The sequence below is a fragment of the Choristoneura fumiferana genome, chromosome 20, assembly GCF_025370935.1.
Source record: "Choristoneura fumiferana chromosome 20, NRCan_CFum_1, whole genome shotgun sequence".
NCBI classification, from domain to species: domain Eukaryota; kingdom Metazoa; phylum Arthropoda; class Insecta; order Lepidoptera; family Tortricidae; genus Choristoneura; species Choristoneura fumiferana.
In genome coordinates, this window is record NC_133491.1 from 15,682,369 (window position 1) to 15,709,175 (window position 26,807).

At 45.4% G+C, this 26,807-nt stretch overlaps 1 protein-coding gene across 1 annotated transcript; it reads left to right on the plus strand.

The window, feature by feature from the left end:
• Positions 1-75: 75 nt before the first annotated feature.
• LOC141439440 (uncharacterized) lies at positions 76-26,394 on the plus strand. Its single transcript, XM_074103726.1, has 23 exons — positions 76-753; positions 3,613-3,775; positions 5,831-5,971; positions 8,519-8,679; positions 10,570-10,681; positions 11,337-11,406; positions 11,729-14,352; positions 14,867-15,013; positions 15,429-15,588; positions 15,959-16,117; positions 17,298-17,508; positions 18,703-18,828; positions 19,619-19,709; positions 20,045-20,172; positions 21,237-21,338; positions 22,412-22,570; positions 22,653-22,843; positions 23,011-23,992; positions 24,075-24,284; positions 24,447-24,847; positions 25,291-25,517; positions 25,805-25,842; positions 26,161-26,394. Exons 1-23 carry the CDS (start codon positions 574-576, stop codon positions 26,392-26,394), a joined length of 7,017 nt encoding a protein of 2,338 aa, XP_073959827.1. The 5' UTR covers positions 76-573.
• Positions 26,395-26,807: the final 413 nt, after the last annotated feature.

The following is a 26,807-nucleotide window of genomic DNA, read 5'->3' on the forward strand; positions in this document are numbered from 1 at the left end:
ACATGAAAAACACCTTTTCAATTTGACAATTAGTTTGTTGACATGTTCAGTATGTTGACATTTCTTTCATTTGACATTTGACAACTGCCGCTGTCGTGTTATTGCACCTATCGCTTCCAAATTATTTATAAAAACTTCATTTGTCTATTAATAAACCTACTCATTACTTTTAGAACAGTTTCGACATTACAGAGGCGCTTAAAGGTGCAGTGTTTATACTACACCGTCGCGTAATATCTGTCCTGAATGTGAGCGACACCCAAATATTTTCACTCGAAATAACATTGTTTTATCCCTCAAATGTGCGGTAAACAAGAGACTATTTCTGTTTAATGCGTTTAAATATTAGTGCCGCTTTTGTATTATGCGATAAAGACGCAGTTATCTTTGAGATCTTGCCGCAATCTGTCTACAAATCTATGCGGTGATAAGATATTGAATCCTATATTTGTGTTAGAAATTTACGTATAGGCATGTGCTAATCTATTGAATAAAGAGGTGATAATGCGGTTGAATATGTTATGAACATTATTTAAACAATTTTTTAGTGGATAGATAATAGAAAAAGTAAAAATGCCTGGGAAGATTAAAGTAAAAGTGCTGGCGGGTCGGAACTTGCCTGTGATGGACCGGGCTAGTGATACAACTGATGCATTTGTGGAGATCAAGTTTGGGAGTGTCACACATAAGACTGATGTGTGTCGGAAGTCTTTGAATCCTCATTGGAACAGCACGGAATGGTATCGGTTTGAGGTAAGATGCAATTTTTCTCCAAATTGATTAGCCGCACTAAATAATATATAGAACAAGTGCAAGAAACACGTCATAACAGAAACGTTTCTATTAATTTAGTTGAAAGATTTATGAATTAGTTATCCACTTTGCTTTTCACTTTTGATTGCAAGGAAATATAACAGCAACAATGCAAATAAATATTTCATTACAAACTTTCATTTCCTTGCATTGCAATTTCTATAACTTTTCTAGAATTGCTTAGTTTTATAAACAAACACCATTGCTTACTGCGATTAATCGGGCAAGAGAGAAAAGTTAAACTACTTTACATATAAAAACTTATCATACATAATATTAATTAATAATTCTGTGAGCTGTAGACCTCTTGGCGTTTTCTAAATTGCTGAAATATGATATTTTTAATATTTTCAAACCCGAAGGCTCAGTGCGTAACAAAGGATATAATTTTCATTTGATATAATAAAATTTATCTTAAAAACCAAACTTTTTTGTATGGTAATAACAAATACAAATAAATTAATATATTAATTGAAAAAATATTATATACATATATATATTTAATTTACTAATTGGAATTAATAAATTCGATTTGACTTTCTTTGGGTTAGGTTAGGTTAGGTTTATTTTATAAAAAAAGTTCTGTGAAGCTCCTATCCTTTGAAAATTTATCAAATTTTGTTATACCAATCATTATACACCCTCAAGGCTAAACTATTTTGAAAAATTTACCAAAAACTATCCACTAATAGTTTGAATATACTGGTACTCAAGAAATTTTGCAAGAATCAATTAAGAAGTTAGACCTGTACAAAAAGAATAGCTGGACAGAGACATTTATTACAAATATTCAATACACAAAAAACATACTAAACATAAATTCTACAGACACACTAAAACAATTTTGCCTAAGCTAAGCAGAGACGCTTAACTTTACTGCACACTCACTAGATCAATTAAACTTTGACAAATTTTGATTTCTGGTACCTATAACTTTTTGATTGATAATTACGAAATATTAGTATGAAATACTGCAACAATCGTGAGCTCATTGTAACATTAATTACTAAAAGGTTCCGCAGATTGAAAATACAAAGTAAACTACATTTTATAGATCTGCAGATTAACTGAACTAACATAAATTATGTCTGAACAGGCATTGTGTTTATACTATGTCGAACTATTAATCGCTGTTAATCAAACCTAGTTCATTTAATTGTTGGGAGAAAAAAAGTTGAGTTAAATGTTGAGCATTAGTATTGTTTTTAGGTTCTACATCATGAAGTATATCCTGAATAGTGTACAGACAGATTCAGAAAAAAAAACATTCATCATTCTATATGAACAGTGGGAAAAATATATTTGGTGAAAATTAGGATCTGTTGCATTTATATCGTTATTATCGTTTTCGGTTTCCGGATTCCGTTACTTTTGAAACGGAAGTTATATTGAATGTCAATGCTTAGCGTGGCGGCGGGACATAAGCGGCGTACATCAAAAACAAACGGGCTTAATTTTACCAGTTCGCTCATCGCCCCGCTTGCACTCAGGCTCCGATTCTGTTTTCGGTTCCGATTCAAAGTCAAAGTCAAAATATCTTTATTCAATTTAGACTATAACAAGCACTTATGAATGTCAAAAAAACAAAACTAAACCGGTTCGGAAAAAACCTCTGTGATTTGAGGTTCCTTACTTTTGAAACGGAAGTTATATTGAATCACAATGCTTGGTGGCGTCGGGAAGCGCTGGCTCCACAAACGGGTCATTTTTATGCTGAGGTCGGCACATATGTTTTTTTTTAATTCAAAGTCAAATTTATCTTTATCAATTTTTTATTTTGTATTTGAAAAAAAAAAACTTTCACCTTTATCTGTTAGATGATTATAAACAGATTTACAATAATATTAAATGATATCTATACATCACAAGTATTTAACACAACTTTATTTTTAACACAGTAGGTCTGCTATTTGAAGGGATTGCTAATGCGGATCGGAAGTATTTCCAAATATCCCTGTCCATGATATAATCATTAACTATATAATATGCCTTTGATATTAATGTCTTCTTGAAAATAGATCTGAATTTTGTATCTGTTTCATTTGTAATATTTTTTGGAATTTTATTATAAAAACCATTTCTGATTCCGATAAACTAAATTGAAAACATATGGTTCCACTTTCGATTCCGATAAAACCAATCCGTTACATCCCTGGAAGAGTTGGATCCATCCTATTATAAAACTGGGCACAGCCACTGGGACGAACGTATAGTAACTAGTATGTATGACGTACATACTAAAATTCATAATATTTCGTTCTTAAAATTGGCTCAGCTGCAAACACCATATGTTCTGTCTATTTTCGCCTACGTCTGGCGGGCGTCTGCTACTTACTGTTTATTTATGTATTATTGTACATGTTTTTGGCTAAACTACGATTAACGTTTTGCTGACGTTGGCTAATCTATGACCTTGGCCGAGGTAGAATAAAGAATGCTAGCTGTTGCCCGCAGATTTGTCTGCATCCCGTGGGAACTTTGCTTTTTCGTGGGGTTAGGCTGCGTTTCCATCAGAGATGTACGAGTTAGCTGAGCGGTGCAAGGATGTGGAAAGTTGTGACTATTTCCACCAGAGATGTGCGAGTAGCTAAGAAGTGCGAAGTGAGGGCGTGTAGCGGGCTCTTTTCAAATAAGCGACCTGATGCGTTGAGGCGGGAACAGAGCGCGTGCGCCACTGGCTAGTAGTGACAGTACTTCGCAACGCATCCCACGCAACGCAACCTCGCACATCTCTGGTGTAAAGGCAGCCTAAAATTCTCTTCAATATTTTTGTAATTCGTTATTTCATCCTCCCCGCAGGTGGACGAATCAGAGCTGCAAGACGAGCCGCTCCAGCTCCGTCTGATGGACCACGACACGTATTCAGCCAACGACGCCATCGGCAAGGTGGTGATCAGCCTCGCTCCCCTCCTGGCACGGGTCGCCAACAACACCAAAGGGGGGACCGCGGCGCCACACGGCGGTAAGACAACATAAAGGTTTCAACACATAACACCGTATCATGCCGTGTCAGGCAAAAATATATTCTTTGTATCGAAAAGTATGAGACTAAGTACTAGCAGTTACCCGCGACACCGTCGGCGTGGAATTCGTTTATCGCTATCCCGCGAGAACTGTGCAATTTTCTGGAATAAAAACTATCCTATGTCCTTTCGAGGGACTTAAATTATCTGTATACCAAATTTCATCTAAATCGGTTCAGCGGTTTAGACGTGATGAAGTAACAAACAGACTTACAAACTTTCGCATTTACAATATTAGTGTGATGCCAACTAGCACGGTTCGCAACCAACCGTCGCCGTCGCGTGTGATGTATGTGTTTGACACTCCGTTTGACACTCCGTCTGGCCTCAAAGGATCCCTACACGTTCCCAATGAGGGCTATCGCGAATGCGTTCGCTACTAAAGGCGCTAGTGTAGCGTGAGGTCTACGAAATGTCAAATCTCATAGTTTTTGAGTGAGCTACGCGGGTTTATTTCTAATTAGAATAATTTTGTGAATATTTTGTAATATATGAAATTAATTATGGCAAATATGCGTCCCGGGGCAATGAATGTCTGTGTTTTGAGACAGTTTTGTCTTTCGGAAACCTTTGTCCTCCCTTTTTTCCGAACAAAACGTGGACTATGCAATACTGTGGCATGCTCGATATTTTTATGGTACGGTTTTAAGGTGTATTAAATATGATTTTAATCTAAACTTTGTTTTCACGCCCGTAATAACAGACTTTGAAAGCCATACTTAAAAACCTCACGCAACAGTGCGCTATCTAGTGAGACAAAAAACGATAGCCCTCATTGCTCCAAGTAGATAAGGACGCTTGTCAAGCATTCGTGCTCATTGTATCTCACTCATTCTCATTATACAACTGTTTTTCTCCCTAGACAAAACCCGAAATCACGAGTAGAGTTCCTTATCAGGAATGATCTAATCGTCATCATCATCATCATTTCAAATTAAGCCGTTTATACAACTGAAATATAGATGCACAGACAGAAAAATAAGACCATCTTGTATCTTCAATTTCGGTTTTACGGGATGACCGTAAAGTAACATTTGGAATTGCAATCTTAATTTGATGCTTAGAAACGATATCTCTTGTCCGGGTGACTTCCGCTTACGGCATAGATGTCGCTAGCGTCGGCTTAAGTGACTAAGTAAGAAACACAAGCTGAGATATTTGCATAGGGAAATTCGTGTCGTACCGTTGGCCATCAGTGGTGTAGCGGTATAGCACGCGGTACGGATCTGGTTCGATTCCCAGATGGTCTGTTTTTTCCATCTCAGTTGTATCTTCAATCATCATTTCAGCCGTAGAACGTCCACTGTTGGACATAGTCCTCCCCCTCATGGGCCTCCAGTTGCTTGTATTGGAAGCGGCCGGCATCAACCTTGAACGTGGCTTTAATCAGGTCATCCGTCCATCTCGTTGGTGGACGTCCTACGCTGCGCTTGCCGATCTGCGGCCTTCATTCGAGAACTTTTCGGCCCCAACGGTCATCTGTTCTAGCTATATAACCTGCCTATTGCCACTTCAATGCGCTAATGTTCTAATATTTCGAGTTATTTGATTAGATGAATATAAAAAAAACACTTCTCATGCTCGTACAGTTGGTATTTATGCTGGATTTAGGCGACATAAAATTACTTTTTATGCTCTAGTGCATAAAGTAAAATCTTCGTCTAAGACCAAGGTAATCGGGTGTCAACAGCCATAAACAAAAAAGTTTCTCTATATATTTTTAATAATTTTTATACTATGTAAAACTAAAAATTTATAATTGTATAGCAATTCATGAAAAATAAAAGGTACCTAGTAAGTCAACAAGTTTCCACTGTTGCTATTAAATTTCCTCTCAATCGACTTGAAAAGCAGAGTGAAAACTTGAGCATTAAACCCATTTTCCCGTCGACGTGCCTATCCACCCTCGCCGTACCGGCTCGGGCGGCTATATGCACGCTTCGGGTAAAATGGCTCGTTTTATGCTCTAGTTGTACAATCTACTATTGTTGCAGGAGCCATGATGTCGGGCTGGATCCCCGTGTTCGACACGATGCACGGCATTCGCGGCGAGCTGAATGTCATCGTCAAGGTGGAACTGTTCTCCGACTTCAACAAGTACAAGACGTCCAGCTGCGGCGTGCAGTTCTTCCACTGTGAGTGAAGTTTCATTAGACATTTTTTTTTATGTAGCCCGTAATATATCGTCACTACTTTGAAAAAAAACTCGTATCTCAAATCAATACGTCAACTAAATTGATCCTTGAAATAATGTGCATAAAGTTCACTCAGAAAAATTATCCATTTTGCGTTACGAGCTTTTTAGGGTTCCGTAGCCAAAATGGCAAAAACGGAACCCTTATAGTTTCGCCATGTCTGTCTGTCTGTCCATCTGCGGCTTAGATCAGGGACTATTAATTCTAGGAAACTGTTATTTTGCACGAATATATAAACTATGCCGACAAAATGGTACAATAAACAAATAAAAAATAAATTTTTTTAGACTACCTCCCATAAACGTAAAGTAGGGATGATTTTTTTTTCTCATCCAACCTTGTGGTGTGGGGTATCGTTGGATAGGTCTTTTAAGGGGGTTGCTAAAACGAGTTTTTGATTAAGCGATTTCTTTGCAAAATATTCAACTTTAAAGGCAAATTTTCATTAAAATCGAGCGTCTCCCCTCTCTAAAATCTAAACCGGTGGGTGGAAAAAAAACAGAATGGTAGTAAGTATATCAAACTTACATGGGAAACTATAACGGTTAAGTTAGTTAGTTAGTTAGGTAGTTAGTTAGTTTAAGAGTAAATAGCAGCCTAAGGTATCTAAACTTGGAATATTACGTACAAAATACTAAATACTTAGAAAAATATTATTTCATTTTTTCGTAATGGCTACGGAACCCTATTTCGGGCGTGTCCGACACGCTCTTGGCCGGTTTTTAAAAGTAGTGACGATATGCCTTGATTTGCTCCCCTTTCCTACTCCACTCATTTTTATTTTCATTAGGCATTTGATTTTGTTTTTTTTTCCTTACCCTATGGCCTCTCAAGCAGAGGATCGTGGATTCAATCCCGCCTTGCATCTCAAATAGGTGTGCGAAATTGCATTTGAAATTTACCACGACCTTTATGGTGAAGGAAAACATCCTAAGAAACCTGCGAAGCGATTCAATGGTGTGTGTAGTTCTCAATCCGCACTGGGTTTGCGTGGGAACAACGTCCCAGACCCTCTCATTCTGAGAGGAAGCCTGTGTCCAGCAGCGGCACTATAGGCTGGTATGAATGATGATGATAATGATGATGATGACCTTTTGAGAGACCAAATATTTCTTTGAGGAAAATGGTCCTTCTAAGAAAATGCACATGTCAAGTAAGTGTTTTTGGATCCAGAGACCTGGGATACAGTTGCAATAAGGTATTTCGGAACGGCCAAGGTGAACAAAAATATCGAAATAGCACACACGCACGCACTTACACACACGCACTCTCTCAATCACATCAGACCACATCATCATCATCATCTCAGCCTATATATGTCCCACTGCTGGGCACAGGCCTCCTCTCAGAACAAGAGGGCTTGGGCCATAGTTCCCACGCGGGCCCAGTGCGGATTGGGAACTTCACACGCACCATTGAATTGCTTCGCAGGTTTGTGCAGGTTTCCTCACGATGTTTTCCTTCACCGCAAAGCTCGTGGTAAACTTCAAATGTAATTCCGCACATGAATTTCGAAAAACTCAGAGGTGCGAGCCGGGGTTTGAACCCACGACCCTCTGCTTGAGAGGCGATAGGTCAAACCACTAGGCCACCACGGCTTCACTAGGCCACCACGGCTTCAGACCACATGCGTACGCATAATTTTTGATTTATTTTTCATTCACGAAGGGCACGTTACTTGTTTTTTGCTTTTTGTTTTCTTTTTCTTCTGATGTTTGAATTTATTATTACTCTAATACATGAAAGCTCATTTACCCCTTTACTTATTCCTTTGACTGTGTTTGTTTAATGTACATAATTTTATTTTTTGCTATGTACTTTAAAGCACTGTGTCAAACTCTGTCGCTCACTCATACAAAGTCTGCAGCCGACCGAGCTCAAAGGCCCAGGCTGAAAACCAGCGCTGGACTGCCTGTCCAGCACATGCTGAGACTGGGACCTATGAGGGCTATCGCGAATGAATTCGCCGCTAGAGGCGCTAGTGTAGCGTGAGGTCTCCGAAATGTTATAATTAGAATAATTTTGTGAATATTTTGCATTATCTGAAATTAATTATGGCAATTATGCGTTACGGGGCTATGAATGTCTGGTTTTGAGACAGTTTTGTCTTTCGGCAACCTTTGTCCTCCCTTTTTTCCGAACAAAACGGGGACTATGCAACACTGTGGCATGCTCGATATTTTTATGGTACGGTTTTAAGGTGTATTAAATATGATTTTAATCTAAACTTTGTTTTCACGCCCGTAATAACAGACTTTGAAAGCCATACTTAAAAACCTCACGCAACAGTGCGCCATCTAGTGAGACATAAAACGATAGCCCTCATTGCCTCAAAATGTGTTTTGTGAACTTTTTTTTTGTTAATTGTTTTGTATTTGTGTTTGTGGCAATAAAGCATATTCTTATTCTTAAATATGAACTTTTGGAACACCTTGGCCGCTTCGAAATAAATGGTGGCGACTTTATTATTGTATGATCTATCTCCAGGCCCAATGATCCCGCCGGGCTACAAAGTGCAGGCGATCCACGGCTTCGTGGAAGAGTTGGTCGTGAACGACGATCCGGAGTACCAGTGGATCGACAAGATACGGACACCGCGCGCCTCCAACGAGGCGAGGCAGGTCGCCTTCATCAAGCTCAGTAACCAGGTGTATATCTGTAAAACGTGTTATTTTTGATGCCCGTTAACTTTCCTTCAACAGGTCAAATGACGTTAATATGTGCAATGCAACAGTGTAAATTTATGACGTTTTTTTAAGTTCGTAATTATATCGTTTTTAATCCACGCATATAGAGCAAATTAATGGCAATCAAGAAAAAAATACGGTGTCTATGTACGAGCCTTTACCCGCGCAGATTTAACGCTCACTTTAATTATTAGAAGCCAAATATGTGGTCTATAAATTATGTCACTAAAGTCGAACTTTCAAGTTGACAGACACGTCTATTGGCATTATTGTTTAATGATATGCAAGCGATTATCAACTTTAGGATGGTAGACCACATATTTGGCTGATGGTACTAGCTTATACTATTCGATCTAGTTGTTGCAATTGAAAGTCCGGGATTTTACAAAATTCCCCTGGAAAATCCCAAAATGTATGTCGTGGTCTTCATTGAGGTTGTGTTCAAACAATTGTCCAAAATTTCAAGACTAAACCAAGTGGTTGAAATTTCAAGATTGTATCCCTATCCCGTGGGAATATCGGGATAAAAAGTATCCTGTATTTTAATCCAGGTTATAAACTAATTGTTTGGCAAATTTCATCCAAATCCCTCCAGCCGTTTCGGTAGTTTATACTTATAACTAAAGTAACAAACTTTCGAATTTATAATATTAGTAGGATTAAAACTGTGCCGTTTGAATTGAAATTCCAATATTTCCCAAATATTCCCGAAGATAGTCCCCATAATTGCGTCGTGATTTTCAATAACGATTCATAATTAACACCCGTGCCGAATTATGTGTATCTAAACCTGGTGGTTCAACTATGGCGGGCCTAAGCAATGCAGTTCTCGTGGCCCCTTTACAGCCATTTGAAAATTATCAGCTCTTTTCAAGTTCAATCAAATCAACTAACAGTATGTGTTGAAAATCACTGGCGATACAAATTTTCCAACATTTCCACTCAATGAAACATTTTCAACTTCTTTCGTTTGCACAGGGGGCGCCTAGGATGTTGTATTATACTCTGCTTAATAATAATAATACAATTTATTTATTTAGATAACTAGGATCCATTCAAAAGTCAAAAGTCAAAATATCTTTATTCAATTTAGGCTATAACAAGCACTTATGAATGTCAAAAAAAATCTACCACCGGTTCGGAAAAACCTCTGCTGAGAAGAATCCGGCAAGAAACTCAACGAGGTATATATATTTTTTAAAACAGATTTACAATATCATTAAATGATATGTATACATCACAAGTATTTAACACAACTTTATTTTTAACACAGTAGGTTTGCTATTTAAAGGGATCGCTAATGCGGATCGGAATTATTTCCAAATATCCCTGTCCATGATATAATCATTAACTTTATAATACGCCTTTGATATTAATGTCTCCTTGACAATAGATCTGAATTTTGTATCCGTTTCCATTATTTGTATCCATTATTTGTTAGTATTACTTATAAACTCAGAGGTGCGAGCCGGGGTTTGAACCCACGACCCTCTGCTTGAGAAGCGATAGGTCAAACCACTAGGCCAGGCTCGTGAGTTTTTCGAAATTCATGTGCGGAATTACATTTGAAATTTACCACGAGCTTTGCGGTGAAGGAAAACATCGTGAGGAAACCTGCACAAACCTGCGAAGCAATTCAATGGTGCGTGTGAAGTTCCCAATCTGCACTGGGCCCGCGTGGGAACTTATGGCCCAAGCCCTCTTGTTCTGAGAGGAGGCCTCTGCCCTGCAGTGGGACGTATATAGGCTGGAATGATGATGATGATTACTTATAAATATATTATGTTACATGGTTAATGAATGTATTATTCGGCCCTACAAATGTCCCGTTATTTTAACTCTTTGTTAAAGGTCCAACGTCTAGTGGGCCTGAAGGCAGCAGAGTTGGGGGCTAACGCGGTGGTCGGATACCAACAAGACTTCGACTTAGAAGGCGAGGCGGGAGTTGTGGCTAGAGCTATTGGTTTGTAGCGGGATTCTATTAACACTCTACTCACTCACTTTAACAGTAATTTCTCACTCACTCACTCAACCAGTACTCCACAAGATCTCTGGTTCGAAAGAAAGAAAGAAAACATTTGAAAATACAAACTGAAATATAGATGCACAGAAAAACCAGAAAAATAAGACCAGCACTGGGAATCGAACCCAGGAACTCGGCATTCCGTGCCACGTGCTATACCGCTACACCACTGCTGGACAACACTGCTGGTCTTATTTTTCTGGTTTTTCTGTACATCTATATTTCAGTTTGTATTTTCAATTTAGATTTTACGGGATGACCGTAAAAGTAAAAATTTGGAATTAAAATAAAAAATACAAAAAGATCCCAAAAAAAAACAATCTTAAGAAAACATTTATTCGTGACAGCAAAAACTGCCGGTCTTGCTTTGGAATCATCAAGTCATCATACATTGAAAACACAATAAAACAAATTGAAACCGACACAGTTTTTGGGCTCCAAAAACCAGCAAATAGCTAAAATGCTCCTGTTTATTTTGGGAGCTTTTAACCAGAGGCTGTATTGCCTAACGTTGCTCGCGATCGCAATCAAATGACAGATTTCGCATACAAAAAGCACTTAAATCGTCAAATTTATTTATTCATATTTGATGCAGGTACTGCAGTTAGCATAACTCCTCAACCAATGGCCAGCCAACCACCCACCATACCCCCCTGCACGCAGCAGTGAGTATACATAACAGATTGAACTTATTATGATTAAAATTATGTTACAAATGATGGTCCCATGTCGAAATATCTTGTTAGGTACTTATTTATTTTTGAGACAAAAACATTAAGCCGCGATTTGGAAAAAACCTTTTTGAACTGATATTAAACATGCATTATTATATTTACTGCAATTTAAATTATAAAGTATGTACTCTAAAAGTAACGCTTTATCTGTGCATTTAGATGTCGTTACAACTAAAACAACTATAAATATGATATATAAATATAAAATTACTCATGATTATATGTTTGCATGGTGTGTCGCTTCGTAACTTAGGCAACTTAACAAGTACTTGGACATTTTAGCGACAGATAATGAGAGTATAACAGATCTAAATCAATATTTCCAAACGCATCAGGAAGAACTCCAAAAGCTACTTTACATTCTTAATCCTAAAACGTCATCCATGCTTGATGAGTCAGAAAACATAGACGATGATGAAAAATCCTACGAACTGACCAGACAATCCAGCACTAAAAGTTATACTGGAAACATGTCCATTTATCACGCTGATTATGCCACCCACAACAGCATGAGGCACATATCTGAAGATCAGACTGATCTTAATAAGCTTCTGAACCGTAATGATGATGACAATGACTCCATGGGACCTCTTAAAGCTATTAAGAAACTCAAAACAGGTCTGTTCCGACTGAGCAGCATCAAATCACGTAAATCTGACCAGGGTGATGATACTGTTTCTATAAAGTCTAATTCTTCAGATACATCGCGTATATCACTGACTGATATCACAAAAGAGTTTAAAAAGTTGAAACGCTTGAAGAAGACTAAGTTTCGGAAGACGTTTGCTAATAAAAGCGATGAGGGCGTCGGCATGGCCTCGATTCTCGCTCGGTCTGTCCTCCATGCACAGACAAGTCTCGCTTGTATCGCAGAGACTCAGGATTCTGAACAGTCCCCATGCTCAACTTTAAGGCGGACCAGCGAATCCGAGCCTAACATCACCGTATCTGACGAAGACAGAGCCAGGAACGCAGATAACGATAATAAATCTATCGGCAGTAGTAAGACCCCAGCAATTCAGCAATTCTCGTCCTTGAAAAATATCTCCACTGAGGAAAATCCGGAGGAGAAGCCAGAACGCCAAAGGAAACTATCTGAATCGTGCCCATCTACCCCAGTGCCTGAAAGACATACTTTCCTTAAATTACCTAATGATGAATACTTTGGCTCCGTTTCTTCTGCACTGTCTGGTGAAAGTTCTGAAATATACTCCAGTTCTGAAGATGATGACGAGAGCTCTGAACTCAGGACCGACACTGAGAAATCATATGATACCACTAGCTCAGTCGTCAAATCTGTACTTAATGACGATGTTAATCCAGCGATAGTAGAGCAAATGGATAGGAAACTTAGTATACTAGAATGTATGACTCCTGACCTTAATGAAGTGAAAAATCAAAGAACTGAAGAAGAAAAGGGTCAAAAAGAACCCATTCAAGAAGATTCAGAATCAACAGATGAGCGTGACTCTCCGGAACAGGATTCCCCCAGGCCTTCGACCAGTGAAGGGAAAACTGTTCACACGTTTGTAGCTCCAAAGTCTCATAGTCTTCATTTCAAGTTCCACAACCCATTCAGCCATAAGAAAGTATCTAAAAGCATCAGCGCACCGTCCTCGCCTGTAGAAAAGAAAGGCTTTGTATATCGTTCATCGCACAAGATCAAGCGTCAGCTTTCAAAAATATCCCATAGCAACATGATCCAAAGCTTGTCCCATTACTCCTTGCTACCGAAACGTAAGCATAGTGATCCTCAACCTGCCTTAAGTCAGCCCAGTTCGGCTTCTGATGTCCCTTCTAAAGCTCCAAGCGAGACTGTGTTAGGCTCAGCTTTCCTCTCTTACACGGACTTACTAAGCCTTGATAAAGAAGGTGTAGACACTAACAAACGACTCCACAAAAGTGATGAGTTTGCCCATTCTAAAGTCTCTATGTACATTGGTTCTGAACCAGAGTCTAGGGCTTCGGTTAGTGGCCCGTCGTCGCCGTATCACGGTAAAGACGACTACCATCAACATGAACACTCCAAACAAAAACGACCGAGTGTTAATCCTTCAGGCTTAATCCACACGGCGATGGAGACTATTTTGATGGATAAAGTTCAGAATCTGCTTGTGCCAACATCACCTAATCCGACGCAGAAGAATGAGCAGAAATTCTTTGATGACGTCAATGAGAAATTAGAAAAAGTAGAAGAGGATAGAAACAGAAAAGAATCTGAAAGCGAAAAACAAAAAGCATTAAATGCTGAAACTCAAAACAAAGATGTAGGCGAAACAAAGACGGAAAATCATGTATCATCCGAAAGGGACAAGCATGATGAAATAAAAGACGAAAAGGATAAGAATTTGTTGGAAACAAAAGACGAAATTAAAGACAAAAAGGATAAGAAACTAGTAAGGCAAGATAGCGTCCACTCGACGAGCGAGTCGCGTAAAATGTCCAATGAAATCGAACCTAATACCATTTCATCCAGAGTTCCTCATGCTCCTATGTTGCAACACTTTCATCCCTTGCTCAGCGGACCCAAGTTAGAGACCATACCCTCATTGCCAGAGACTAGCTTAGACCATAGTCAAAGCATAGACACAGACGGTACTTGTGATAATGACAAGTGTGAGTGTAGCGACACTAACCAGGCTAGTGTGTGTGATAACTCGCATGCAGCGTGCGGTGTTGACAGGGAGCGGGAGAGAGACAGGGAGAGGGAGAAAGAGAAGGGGTCCCCGAGGCACGCTCGGCACGAGTCTTACGGCAATCGGGATGTCATCGGAGCCGGGACCCCCCACGCGCCTAATTCTTCACTGGAGGCCGCTTCGGCTCCGCTCGGGATTCATCGGCGTTCGTCTGACTCTGATCTAAGTGTCACGCCTAAAGGTGAGTGGCTGTTCATTACATAGCTGACACACACTTGACCAAATTATTGTTGCTCAAACTTTTGTTTCTGCAAACTAATTTCCGATGAAACGATGTTCTCTTTATGTGCCCATTTAAAAAAATAATAAATACTCGATAATTTGTTAAGTACATACCAGAAGTATTATCGATAACTACATACCAAAAGCCTCCCACAAAAGCCCATAATAGCCTAGCCTTTGACCTATGTTATCTCAAGCAGAAAATGGTGGGTTTGAGCCCTGGCTCACACCTCAGAATTTAGAAGTGCAAAATGAAATTTAACCGTAAGGTTTTTGGTCAAGAAAAACATCGTCTATATACACCTGCAAACTACACTATGTATGAAATTCGCAATCCGCACGGGACCATTTTGGGAACTAAAGCCCATGCCCTCTCATTCTCAGAGGCCTGTGCCCAGCAGTGGGACGTCTATAGGCCGAAGATAATGATGATGAGATATGGATTTGTCAGTTCACAATCCTGCCTGTTCCAGGAGGTTCTCTGAACGCATCAGTAGGAAACAGTGGCAGCGGCGGCGGCGCGATCCTGCGTCCTTCTATGAACAGCAATAACTTGGAAATGCTGGAGTACCCTTTCCTGACCATGGCAGAGTATCCTCCAGGCTTTATTGTCCATCTTGGTGAGTCTTATCGTTTGTTTCATATGCCATATGACTGTTAAGAAAGTCATAACCTTCTGAAATTTGTTATTTTACTTCTCGGCCTCTCGGATCATAACAATAAGCTGGATGCGTTGAGCAGAAGACAGGGCGCAAGAGTGCTCATTGGCGGAGATCTATGTCCAGCAGGTGACTGCTATGGGCTGATGATGATGATGATGATTGTGGGGGAATGGCTAGAATAGAAAGATCTTTCTTCAGGCAGGTGTTATGCCTTTGGATCGAAGTCCGAAGGAATAGCGTCTAGAAGCTGTATAAATGCGCCCGAGCCGTGAAACTTCGATGGCGTAATGTAGGATTTGCGTTTCTATATTTGCTCACTAGATGGCGCAAGGAGTCGCTACAACGATGAATAATACGGGTCTTTTGTCACCAGGTGGCACAGTGTGCGCAAGATCAGTGAAGCTAATGGACGGCGGTGGCGAGAGCAGTTCCCGCGCGGCGTGGTGGGCCGAGTTGCGAACCGAACTGCGGGCGCACGCGCGCGCGCTGCGATGCAACGCCGTCATAGCTTACACCGAGACTGCTGCCATATGGTGAGACTTACACTTTAGAGAGGACGTATATTTTTTACATAAGAGGGCAGGAAATAAGCATGAGGGTTTCTTACATGGAAAGCAACCACCGCCGCCCATGGACACAAGCAACACGAGTGTACCTAGGAGTACAGATGCGCCAGCCCTTTGAAAAAGTTGTACCGCTCCGGGTATGCTGTCCCAGGAAGCTGGTTCAATATATCAGCCGTGAAATACCTAGTTGTGTATTCTGCAACGCGGATAACCTGGCTAAAGCCGCGGGTTCACGGTGGGTGATGATCTGATCTGATTCTGCAACCAAAAATTTACTGAAGCGGAGATTTTACGTCTATAGTTGATGTAACTCAGCGGCCTGCATTACTATTTGCAGTGAGGATATCTGCGTGCTATCAGCTTCGGGAACGGCGGCTGTCATCAACCTTGATAGCGGCGGCGAGGCTCTGCCCGAGGCGTGTGCGCTGGCGCATGTGCCGTACTCGCCCGGCGCGGGGCCCTACCGCGCCGAGCTCTCGGTTTGCTCCGGCTGCAGGTGAGGATTTCTACGTACATTTATGCCTCTTTGGGGTAAACAGAGACTGTCTCTTTGACTTCAATCACTTTCATGCATTCTTCATACGTGAGATGTTCGTCGTTTATACGTACTCCTGACTTCTTTTCATTGTCTCTGAAATTTGGTCCGGATACTGAGGGTTTTGGTTGCTGGAGGGAAATTTTGGTTCGGTCCATCTTTTCGGTATAAATCCTTTTTGCCAGTCAGCTTCAATCTTTCAGACAGTTTATCTTTCTTTGTCGGATTGTCTGAGGGTTTCCAAAGAGGTATTATAGACAAATCTTGACCAAGTCATTCACGTAAATGAACAAATTTTGATTTTATTTGTAAAACACTGAACCCCCTTTTGCGGGGGACTGTGGGAAGCTGAAATAAACTTTGTAAAGCTGTAATCGATGTTGAAAACATAAATAAATACGGAACGGCATTTGTATTTCCGTATTGTGTCGGCTAACAGAATAGAGTGAGATAGATAGTGATTAAGTATTTTTTCACTTCTCATGCTCTAAAAGTAGGTCAATATAGCCTTACGAGGCGGGAGTAAAGTGAGTACTTTAGTCCCTAGGTAAAAGTATTATTTTTTTTATTTACTACGACTTAGATAAACTCAAACAGCCAGTTATAGCCAAGAAATAAGATTGTGTGTGGACCATTTTCATGACGAAAATGTTACGTTCTTAGTCTACGTGGTCTTAGCTCTATGCTTTTTCCGCATAGAAGGTGGCGCCATTCTATTTTTCCATTTGTGTATGGACCATTTCGCCGATGCAATTTTGTTATATCTGTGTCTGGTTGGAAAAAATACTTACCGCGAAAACTTTAAAATTGTTGTAAAGCGTAAATCGTAAACGATTAAAATAAATTGATTATTGTCACAATGTCGTCAAGTGATAGTGAAAATTATGATGTCGAGCAAAGAGCAAAAGACATAATTGATAATCTTTTGCCGCCGAAATCTAGTAAGATTTATTTTTATTTTTTTATTAAATCTTTTTGTACTAAAATGTCATTTTTTTTTCGCTATCGAATTGAAAAATAGAGTTCACCACGAGACTAAAAGTCAATATCCTCGGATAAATAGACAAAGCTCGGGTGGCTAACCAACTCGGGTATATATTGGCTTATTTTAGCCCCTCGATAAAACATATACTATTTTCAGACGCGCGCGCGTCCCAGCGGTGGTGCTGGCGACGTGCGCGCTGCCGGCGGGGCTGCGGGCGTACCGCGCGGCGGTCCCGCTGACGGCCGTGGCGGCCCGGGCGCGCCGCGCGCCGCCGCAGGCCGAGCCCGGCGCCCGCGACATCTCCGACCAGCTGCCCTTCCTGGAGTACGAGCTGCATAAACTGCTGCTGGCTAAGCTCAGGATGCAGGTCGGTTGGTTATTACAAGCTTTTTATTTAGTTTCACCTGTCCCGATGTTTATTTATTTATTTATTTAAAGGAGAACCAACAGCTTATAAAACAATATGATTATGAAAATAGTGACACATAGCCAATTACAGGATCTCACAGATAGTCTCAAAATACAAGTTTAAGCTTAACTTAAACGAGATGACGCGTGCTATATCACACCCTACTCAAAAAACATAACTCTTCAAATGACATTCTCACTCCAATTTTGGAATCAGGTAGGCATTGCACTACTCATAAATTAGAACAAAACGAAATATAAGATAAAGTGATCGAATGACATGCTCACATGCTAATCAAAACATCTCAGACATTACAGTTAAATATATCAATGTCCATCTCTTTTATCATCAAATCTTGCAAATTAAATTTGATCCACTTCCCGGTTACTGATTGAGCTTAAATTTTATATACATGTGTAAATACGTGACAATAGAATAATCTGGAAGTGACATCCTGTTAGTCCGGCCGGGGTCGTCTCCGCAGGATGGAACTCTTCAATGGTTAATGGCACGGAACGCAGAGAAGAAAGAAGAGTTTTCTTTCAATAAAATTTTCTATCTACAACAGCGTTTCTCATTTTCCGGGTCGCGACCCGGTACCGGGCTATCAAAATAAAATACCGGGTCGCAACGTTCCCGCTTTTTTTGAAAAATAATACCTTCTATACTATAGATCGAAGCATCGTAAACATTCGTAAAAGTAAATCGTAAAGGTCACGAAGGGGCAGTGTGAAATTACCGAGCCATGGCAGAACAATGTTTGGGAAACACTGATCTACAATATTTAAGACACTCTCAGACATCCATGTAGCATGGCCATGGGTCACCCTGTAAACGCTCGAACAGCTTAACTTTGTATCGGACAGTAGGGTAAAAATTATAATAAAGAAAATTGGCCCCTCCGCAAAATAGTGCGGTCAAGCTACTCCAAATAGCGACTGGTCAGAAACAGTCAAAATCCAGGTCAAAATCACATTTCAACGAGCTCCTAGTCTCTGATACAATCAGTTCTACGACTACGAAACGAACACTCCTAAATTCCATTGCCCGTTGACAGACATTGAGCCTGGATTTATAAGTTTCAGTTGATGGCCGAGTCGAATGTTAGGATTAAAAAACACATGACAACTTATAATAACTAACTTGTTGCAGGGAGCGAACGCACTGTTCTCGCTGCAAACGCAAATCGCCGTCGGCGAGCGTTGCGTGATGGCGATTGCGAGCGGGACCGCCGTCAGATTGTGCGCTCTGCCGCCGCCGATGCCGCCGCGAATCAAGGTAAAGCAGAGGCCGTGTTGTCTTGTACACTAGCGCCATCTAGTCGCCGAATAGATGAACTACTATGACACGTGAGTGAGTAATGAGGGCTATCGCGAATGAATTCGCAGCTAGAGGCGCTAGTGTAGCGTGAGGTCTCCGAAATGTCAAATCTCATAGTTTTTGGGTGAGCTACGCGGGCTTACTTATAATTAGAAATTTTTTGTGAATATTTTGCATAACCTGAAATTAATTATGGCAATTATGCGTTACGGGGCAATGAATGTCTGTGTTTTGAGACAGTTTTGTCTTTTGGATACTTTTGTCCTCCCTTTTTTCCGAATACAACGGGACTACGCAACACTGTAGTTGCACGATATTTTTATGGAACAGTTTTAAGGTGTATTAAATATAAATATGACTTTAATGTAAACTTTGTTTTCACGCCCGTAATAACAGACTTTGAAACCCACACTTAAAAACCTCACGCAACAGTGGCGCCATCTAGAAAGACAAAAAACGATAGCCCTCATTAATGCAACTTGCACGATTTTTCTTGCAAGTCTAAACTCGGCTTAAGACGCGTTCAGTTAGACGCACGAGTTTTTTGAACTACCCGCACTTTATTTTTTGTATCTTCATATAGTCACTTTGACACGCAACTTGAGCGTCCCGTGATCGTCGAGTGTTTAACATTAAAAACTACTAAAATGATCTGTCATTTCATATACAATCTGTCGTAAGTATATGAAATAATTATCAGTTCCTTACCTATTCTCATTGCGGGCTAATAATGTCTCCTTTGTTTTAGGCAACCGAGAATGAAAAAGAAGCTTTAGAAATACAGAAAGCGCTTTGGGACGCGTTCACAGCCAACAAAGCGGCCAACGGGTACGACGTCGGTAAGAAATTAGGGCTCTTGATATCGTGTGCTAAGGGTACCCGTCCGTGGACGGGTACCCTTAGCACACGATACGGGACGGGACGACCAATTACATTAACACATTCGCTGCCGCATTCGCTCGTAGCGCGTAGCAGCGTTTTTCCGCTTTGTAGCGAAAACTGCCTACGAACAGAGAACGCGCCTAGCGGGTTCTTGGCACTGAATTTGTTAATAGAAATTGATCTCACTTCATTATTTTTTCGTCTCAGACATTAACTATCGGAAATCGATTGCGCTCTTAATTCCTTAATCAGACCAGCAATCTGAAAATATTTTCTCCAAGTATTTTTTCAGTGTTGCCAGAACTGAGCACGAATGGCGCTTTGGCTGAGACGGAGGGAGAGAGAGGGGACGAAGCGCCCGCGCTTGACTTATGCGCTGACAAAGATGCTTGCGTTTTGGAGTTGGACGAGGCTGAGGATGTAAGTATAGTGGAGATAGCTTATATTTTATCTTTTATTATTATAGATAGTGCCACAAGGGTTGAAGTGAATGATTACAGACACAGCTAAATAAAGAACTGATTGCACAAAAGGAGAATGAATGAAATGGCTGAGTAAATGTCAAAATCCCACAGTCATTGTTAAAGGGCGGACGATGGATGCAATATGGTGACGAAAGCATAAGACGGATAAGACTTTTATCAAACTTCGATTCATATTTTTGTGTAAAAAAGGGACAGTATGGTGCAATCAGTAAAATACAATACAATACAATACAATACAAAGACTCTTTATTGTACACCAGACATAGTAAGCGATACAGAAAACAAATTATTAAAATTACAAGGTGAGCAATAGGCGGCCTTATCGCTAAGAGCGATCTCTTCCAGCAACCTTTTTTACAGAAAGAAGGAAGGACTAGTTTTACAACAGGTGGTGCATCAAAAGTAGATCAGAAAATGTAAACGTAACAGCAATACATCTACGAATACATACATAATTAATATCGTACATATAATATACGTCCAAAATAAATATAGGTAGTGAATAAACAGCAACAAATAATAAATAAATAAATTTAATAAGGCTAATAATTACAAGATGAATATGCTCCTTAAGCATAGATTTAAATAGTGACAAAGACTTTGCGCGTCGTAAGTCAATCGGTAAGGAGTTCCACAACCGAATAGCCTGGACGTATAAGAATATACATAGAATTAAATATTATTATTATAAGGTATATAGGCAATATCTTTTAATCACGACAGATGTGAATTTTAGTGCAATAACACCCTTTCCTAAAACCGAATAAATTTTTACGTTAGAATGGGGAGGAGGGCTGCGAGAAATCTTACGAGACCTTGCATGACGGTAGGGACGTCAAAAATTGCCAAGATCTTTTTTTTAGGATCCCGGCTTTTTGGCCGAAAATGTTTGTTCCGAATGCTTCATTTCACAACGGTGTCATGGACGAACGTTTCTGTTTTCTGAAACTATAACCTATTCAGGATATATTTCAGGAGTTTAATTCGTGTTATTCCCAGGTGGAGACAGCCCGAGTGCTGGCGGCGCGGCGCCCGCATATGCAAGTGTTAACGAGTGCATCCCGCGCCATGCCCGGCGAGCCGCCGCATGCGTTCGCGCAGGTAAGCCCCATTTCGCACTATAGTTTTTTTTAACTTGCCGCTTTAGAATGAATTCGCCGCTAGAGGCGCTAGTGTAGCGTGAGGTCTCCGAAATGTCAAATCTCATAGTTTTGGGTGAGCTACGCAGGTTTATTTATAACTAGCTTATGCGCGACTACGTCTGCGCAGATCTAGGTTATCGCGCGGTGCGCCTCTGCCGGAATAAAAGGTAGCGTATGTTGATATTGGGATTCACAGAGAAATATATGATAATTTCATCAAATAACGTTCAGTGGTTTCGACGTGAAAGGGTAACAGACAGACAGACAGACCTAGAATTATTTCGCATTATAATATTAGTAGGGATTAGAATAACAGAATGACAAATTATATAATATCTGAAATTAATTATGGCAATTATGCGATACGGGGCAATGAATGTCTGTGTTTTGAGACAGTTTTGTCTTTCGGAAACTTTTGTCCTCCCTTTTTTTCCGAACATAACGGGACTAAGCAACACTGGTTGCTGGATATTTTTTATGGTACGGTTTTAAGGTGTATTAAATAATATGATTTTAATCTAAACTTTGTTTTAACGCCCCGTAATAACAGACTCTGACAGCCATACTTAAAAACCTCACGCAACAGTGCGCCATCTAGAGAGACAAAAAACGATAGCCCTCATTGCAGGACCACAACTAAGGCGATTTTCGCCTGCACTCGGATTGTACGAGTTGTAAACAAATTAAACTAGATGGCGCTACTGGTGAAACTCAGTGGTATGTTTTAAATGGTGTCCCAGCACATGGATTATCTGGATCGTGTCTGCGGTATCTATCTCACGAGCAATCGATTGGAATAAATAAGCCATCCCACCACATTATCTTAGGAATATTCTTGCTTGTAAGTAAACATCTATTGTAATTAAAATCAGTCCGAGTTAAGCCGACAAAGGTAATTTCACTCCTCCACCAAAATACCCCTAAAACTAACTACTTATTTACGTAAATTGGGCCCAGAATGGTTTTTTTGCCCCAGTTTCAACTAAGACCCTTTGCGCTTGCTCGATTACTTATTCTGTGCTATTGGTTCAGGTGTGGCGAGCGCGCCTGGCACTCACAGGGGTGGGGGGCGGGGCGAGCACGGCCGGGGAGAGGCACGTCGCGCGCGCCTTGGACGGCGTCGCCTACAAGCTGCGCCGGCTGCGGCCCTGCGCGCTGCTCGCGCCGCGCATACAGCTGGAGCTGCCGACCGTGGGGGGGACTAACAGGGGGGGGGGGGGAGCACGGCCGGGAGCGGCACGTCGCGCGCGCCTTGGACGGCGTCGCCTACAAGCTGCGCCGCTGCGGCCCTGCGCGCTGCTCGCGCCGCGCATACAGCTGGAGCTGCCAGAGGTGGGGGGGGACTAACAGGGGGGCGAGCACGGCCGGGGAGCGGCACGTCGCGCGCGCCTTGGACGGCGTCGCCTACAAGCTGCGCCGGCTGCGGCCCTGCGCGCTGCTCGCGCCGCGCATACAGCTGGAGCTGCGAGGTGGGGGGGACTAACAGGGGGGGGGGGGCGAGCACGGCCGGGGAGCGGCACGTCGCGCGCGCCTTGGACGGCGTCGCCTACAAGCTGCGCCGGCTGCGGCCCTGCGCGCTGCTCGCGCCGCGCATACAGCTGGAGCTGCCAGAGGTGGGGGGGGACTAACAGGGGGGGGGGGGCGAGCACGGCCGGGGAGCGGCACGTCGCGCGCGCCTTGGACGGCGTCGCCTACAAGCTGCGCCGGCTGCGGCCCTGCGCGCTGCTCGCGCCGCGCATACAGCTGGAGCTGCCAGGGGGGGGGACTAACGGGGGGGGGGCGAGCACGGCCGGGGAGCGGCACGTCGCGCGCGCCTTGGACGGCGTCGCCTACAAGCTGCGCCGGCTGCGGCCCTGCGCGCTGCTCGCGCCGCGCATACAGCTGGAGCTGCCAGGAGGGGGGGGACTAACAGGGGGGGGGGGGGCGAGCACGGCGGGGACGGCACGTCGCGCGCGCCTTGGACGGCGTCGCCTACAAGCTGCGCCGGCTGCGGCCCTGCGCGCTGCTCGCGCCGCGCATACAGCTGGAGCTGCCAGAGGTGGGGGGGGGACTAACAGGGGGGGGGGGGCGAGCACGGCCGGGGAGCGGCACGTCGCGCGCGCCTTGGACGGCGTCGCCTACAAGCTGCGCCGGCTGCGCCCTGCGCGCTGCTCGCGCCGCGCATACAGCTGGAGCTGCCAGAGTTGTGGGGGGGGACTCACAGGGGGGGGCGAGCACGGCCGGGGAGCGGCACGTCGCGCGCGCCTTGGACGGCGTCGCCTACAAGCTGCGCCGGCTGCGGCCCTGCGCGCTGCTCGCGCCGCGCATACAGCTGGAGCTGCCAGAGTTGTGGGGGGGACTCACGGGGGGGGGGCGAGCACGGCCGGGGAGAGGCACGTCGCGCGCGCCTTGGACGGCGTCGCCTACAAGCTGCGCCGGCTGCGGCCCTGCGCGCTGCTCGCGCCGCGCATACAGCTGGAGCTGCCAGAGGTGGGGGGGACTAACAGGGGGGGGGGGGCGAGCACGGCCGGGGAGCGGCACGTCGCGCGCGCCTTGGACGGCGTCGCCTACAAGCTGCGCCGGCTGCGGCCCTGCGCGCTGCTCGCGCCGCGCATACAGCTGGAGCTGCCAGAGGTGGGGGGGGACTAACAGGGGGGGGGCGAGCACGGCCGGGGAGCGGCACGTCGCGCGCGCCTTGGACGGCGTCGCCTACAAGCTGCGCCGGCTGCGGCCCTGCGCGCTGCTCGCGCCGCGCATACAGCTGGAGCTGCCAAGGTGGGGGGGGACTAACAGGGGGGGACTCACAGGGGGCGAGCACGGCCGGGAGCGGCACGTCGCGCGCGCCTTGGACGGCGTCGCCTACAAGCTGCGCCGGCTGCGGCCCTGCGCGCTGCTCGCGCCGCGCATACAGCTGGAGCTGCCAGAGGTGGGGGGGACTAACAGGGGGGGGGGGCGAGCACGGCCGGGGAGCGGCACGTCGCGCGCGCCTTGGACGGCGTCGCCTACAAGCTGCGCCGGCTGCGGCCCTGCGCGCTGCTCGCGCCGCGCATACAGCTGGAGCTGCCAGAGGTGGGGGGGGGACTAACAGGGGGGGGGGGCGAGCACGGCCGGGGAGCGGCACGTCGCGCGCGCCTTGGACGGCGTCGCCTACAAGCTGCGCCGGCTGCGGCCCTGCGCGCTGCTCGCGCCGCGCATACAGCTGGAGCTGCCAGAGGTGGGGGGGACTAACGGGGGGGCGAGCACGGCGGGGAGCGGCACGTCGCGCGCGCCTTGGACGGCGTCGCCTACAAGCTGCGCCGGCTGCGGCCTGCGCGCTGCTCGCGCCGCGCATACAGCTGGAGCTGCCAGAGGTGGGGGGACTAACAGGGGGGGGCGAGCACGGCCGGGGAGCGGCACGTCGCGCGCGCCTTGGACGGCGTCGCCTACAAGCTGCGCCGGCTGCGGCCCTGCGCGCTGCTCGCGCCGCGCATACAGCTGGAGCTGCCAGAGGTGGGGGACTAACAGGGGGGGGGGGCGAGCACGGCCGGGGAGCGGCACGTCGCGCGCGCCTTGGACGGCGTCGCCTACAAGCTGCGCCGGCTGCGGCCCTGCGCGCTGCTCGCGCCGCGCATACAGCTGGAGCTGCCAGAGGGGGGGGACTAACAGGGGGGGGGGCGAGCACGGCCGGGGAGCGGCACGTCGCGCGCGCCTTGGACGCGTCGCCTACAAGCTGCGCCGGCTGCGGCCCTGCGCGCTGCTCGCGCCGCGCATACAGCTGGAGCTGCCAGAGGTGGGGGGGGGACTAACAGGGGGGGGGGGCGAGCACGGCCGGGGAGCGGCACGTCGCGCGCGCCTTGGACGGCGTCGCCTACAAGCTGCGCCGGCTGCGGCCCTGCGCGCTGCTCGCGCCGCGCATACAGCTGGAGCTGCCAGAGGTGGGGGGGGACTAACAGGGGGGGGGGCGAGCACGGCGGGAGCGGCACGTCGCGGCGCGCCTTGGACGGCGTCGCCTACAAGCTGCGCCGGCTGCGGCCCTGCGCGCTGCTCGCGCCGCGCATACAGCTGGAGCTGCCAGAGTGGGGGGGACTAACAGGGGCGGGGGCGAGCACGGCCGGGGAGCGGCACGTCGCGCGCGCCTTGGACGGCGTCGCCTACAAGCTGCGCCGGCTGCGGCCCTGCGCGCTGCTCGCGCCGCGCATATACAGCTGGAGCTGCCAGAGTGGGGACTAACAGGGGGGGGGGGGCGAGCACGGCCGGGGAGCGGCACGTCGCGCGCGCCTTGGACGGCGTCGCCTACAAGCTGCCCGGCTGCGGCCCTGCGCGCTGCTCGCGCCGCGCATACAGCTGGAGCTGCCAGAGTGGGGGGGGGACTAACAGGGGGGGGGGCGAGCACGGCCGGGGAGCGGCACGTCGCGCCGCCTTGGACGGCGTCGCCTACAAGCTGCGCCGGGCTGCGGCCCTGCGCGCCGCTGCTCGCGCCGCGCATACAGCTGGAGCTGCCAGAGGTGGGGGGGACTAACAGGGGGGGGCGAGCAACGGCCGGGGAGCGGCACGTCGCGCGCGCCTTGGACGCGTCGCCTACAAGCTGCGCCGGCTGCGGCCCTGCGCGCTGCTCGCGCCGCGCATACAGGCTGAGCTGCAGGGGGTGGGGGGGGGCATGCTATACCTAGTGCCATCCACGGAGACGCGTGATTTTGTCAAAATTAGACATTAATGACATTGTATATGAACCACGGCACGTGTCATCGTGAATGATTCTACACCAACACCATTCACATTCTTACACCAACCAAAGTCAAATCCAAATACTTCTCTGCACACAGGACGAAATCCAGCTAGTAGTCTCCGGAGCAGCCATCCGCCTGGTCGACCCGAGCAAACCGGAGCCAAACGGCGAGAGTAACAATGGCAACGGCGGTGGTGATGACGACGACATCTTCGCGCTGGACGAGGAACAGCTGGTCAAGGGTCAGGAGGAGGAGAAGCCGGCTGCGGCCGCTAGTGGACAGGTATTTGTGGCATTAACATTCAATGGTGTAGTGATCATTGCGCCATAATCATCGAATAGAGTAGCCATGGCAACGGTGCCAGTGATGGTGATCGAAAGATGGCGGCCTCGTCCAAAAAACCAAAGGCCAAAGACCTTCCTTGCCTTTGTTTACTTGTTTTTTTCTATGAAGTGCTTTATGTGAGATGGGGGCGTGCAGTCGGGAAAAATCCAAGGGAGAACTCAGACGGTGCTGAACTCTCACCGGCTAAAGAACTCAGACGGTGCTGGACTCTCACCGGCTAAAGAACTCAGACGGTGCTGGACTCTCACCGGCTAAAGAACTCAGATGGTGCTGGACTCTCACCGGCTAAAGAACTCAGACGGTGCTGGACTCTCACCGGCTAAAGAACTCAGACGGTGCTAGACTCTCACCGGCTAAAGAACCAGACGGTGCTGGACTCTCACCGACTAAAGAACTCA

What these genes read in the sequence shown, in the direction of transcription:
- LOC141439440 (XM_074103726.1), top strand. Translation starts at nt 574, where the DNA reads ATGCCTGGGAAGATTAAAGTAAAAGTGCTGGCGGGTCGGAACTTGCCT. An exon ending in CGGCGTGCAGTTCTTCCACT is followed by an intron (nt 5,972 to 8,518) that starts GTGAGTGAAGTT and finishes ATCTATCTCCAG; the next exon opens with GCCCAATGATCCCGCCGGGC. An exon ending in TACAGCTGGAGCTGCCAGAG is followed by an intron (nt 24,848 to 25,290) that starts GTGGGGGACTAA and finishes GGGGACTAACAG; the next exon opens with GGGGGGGGGCGAGCACGGCG.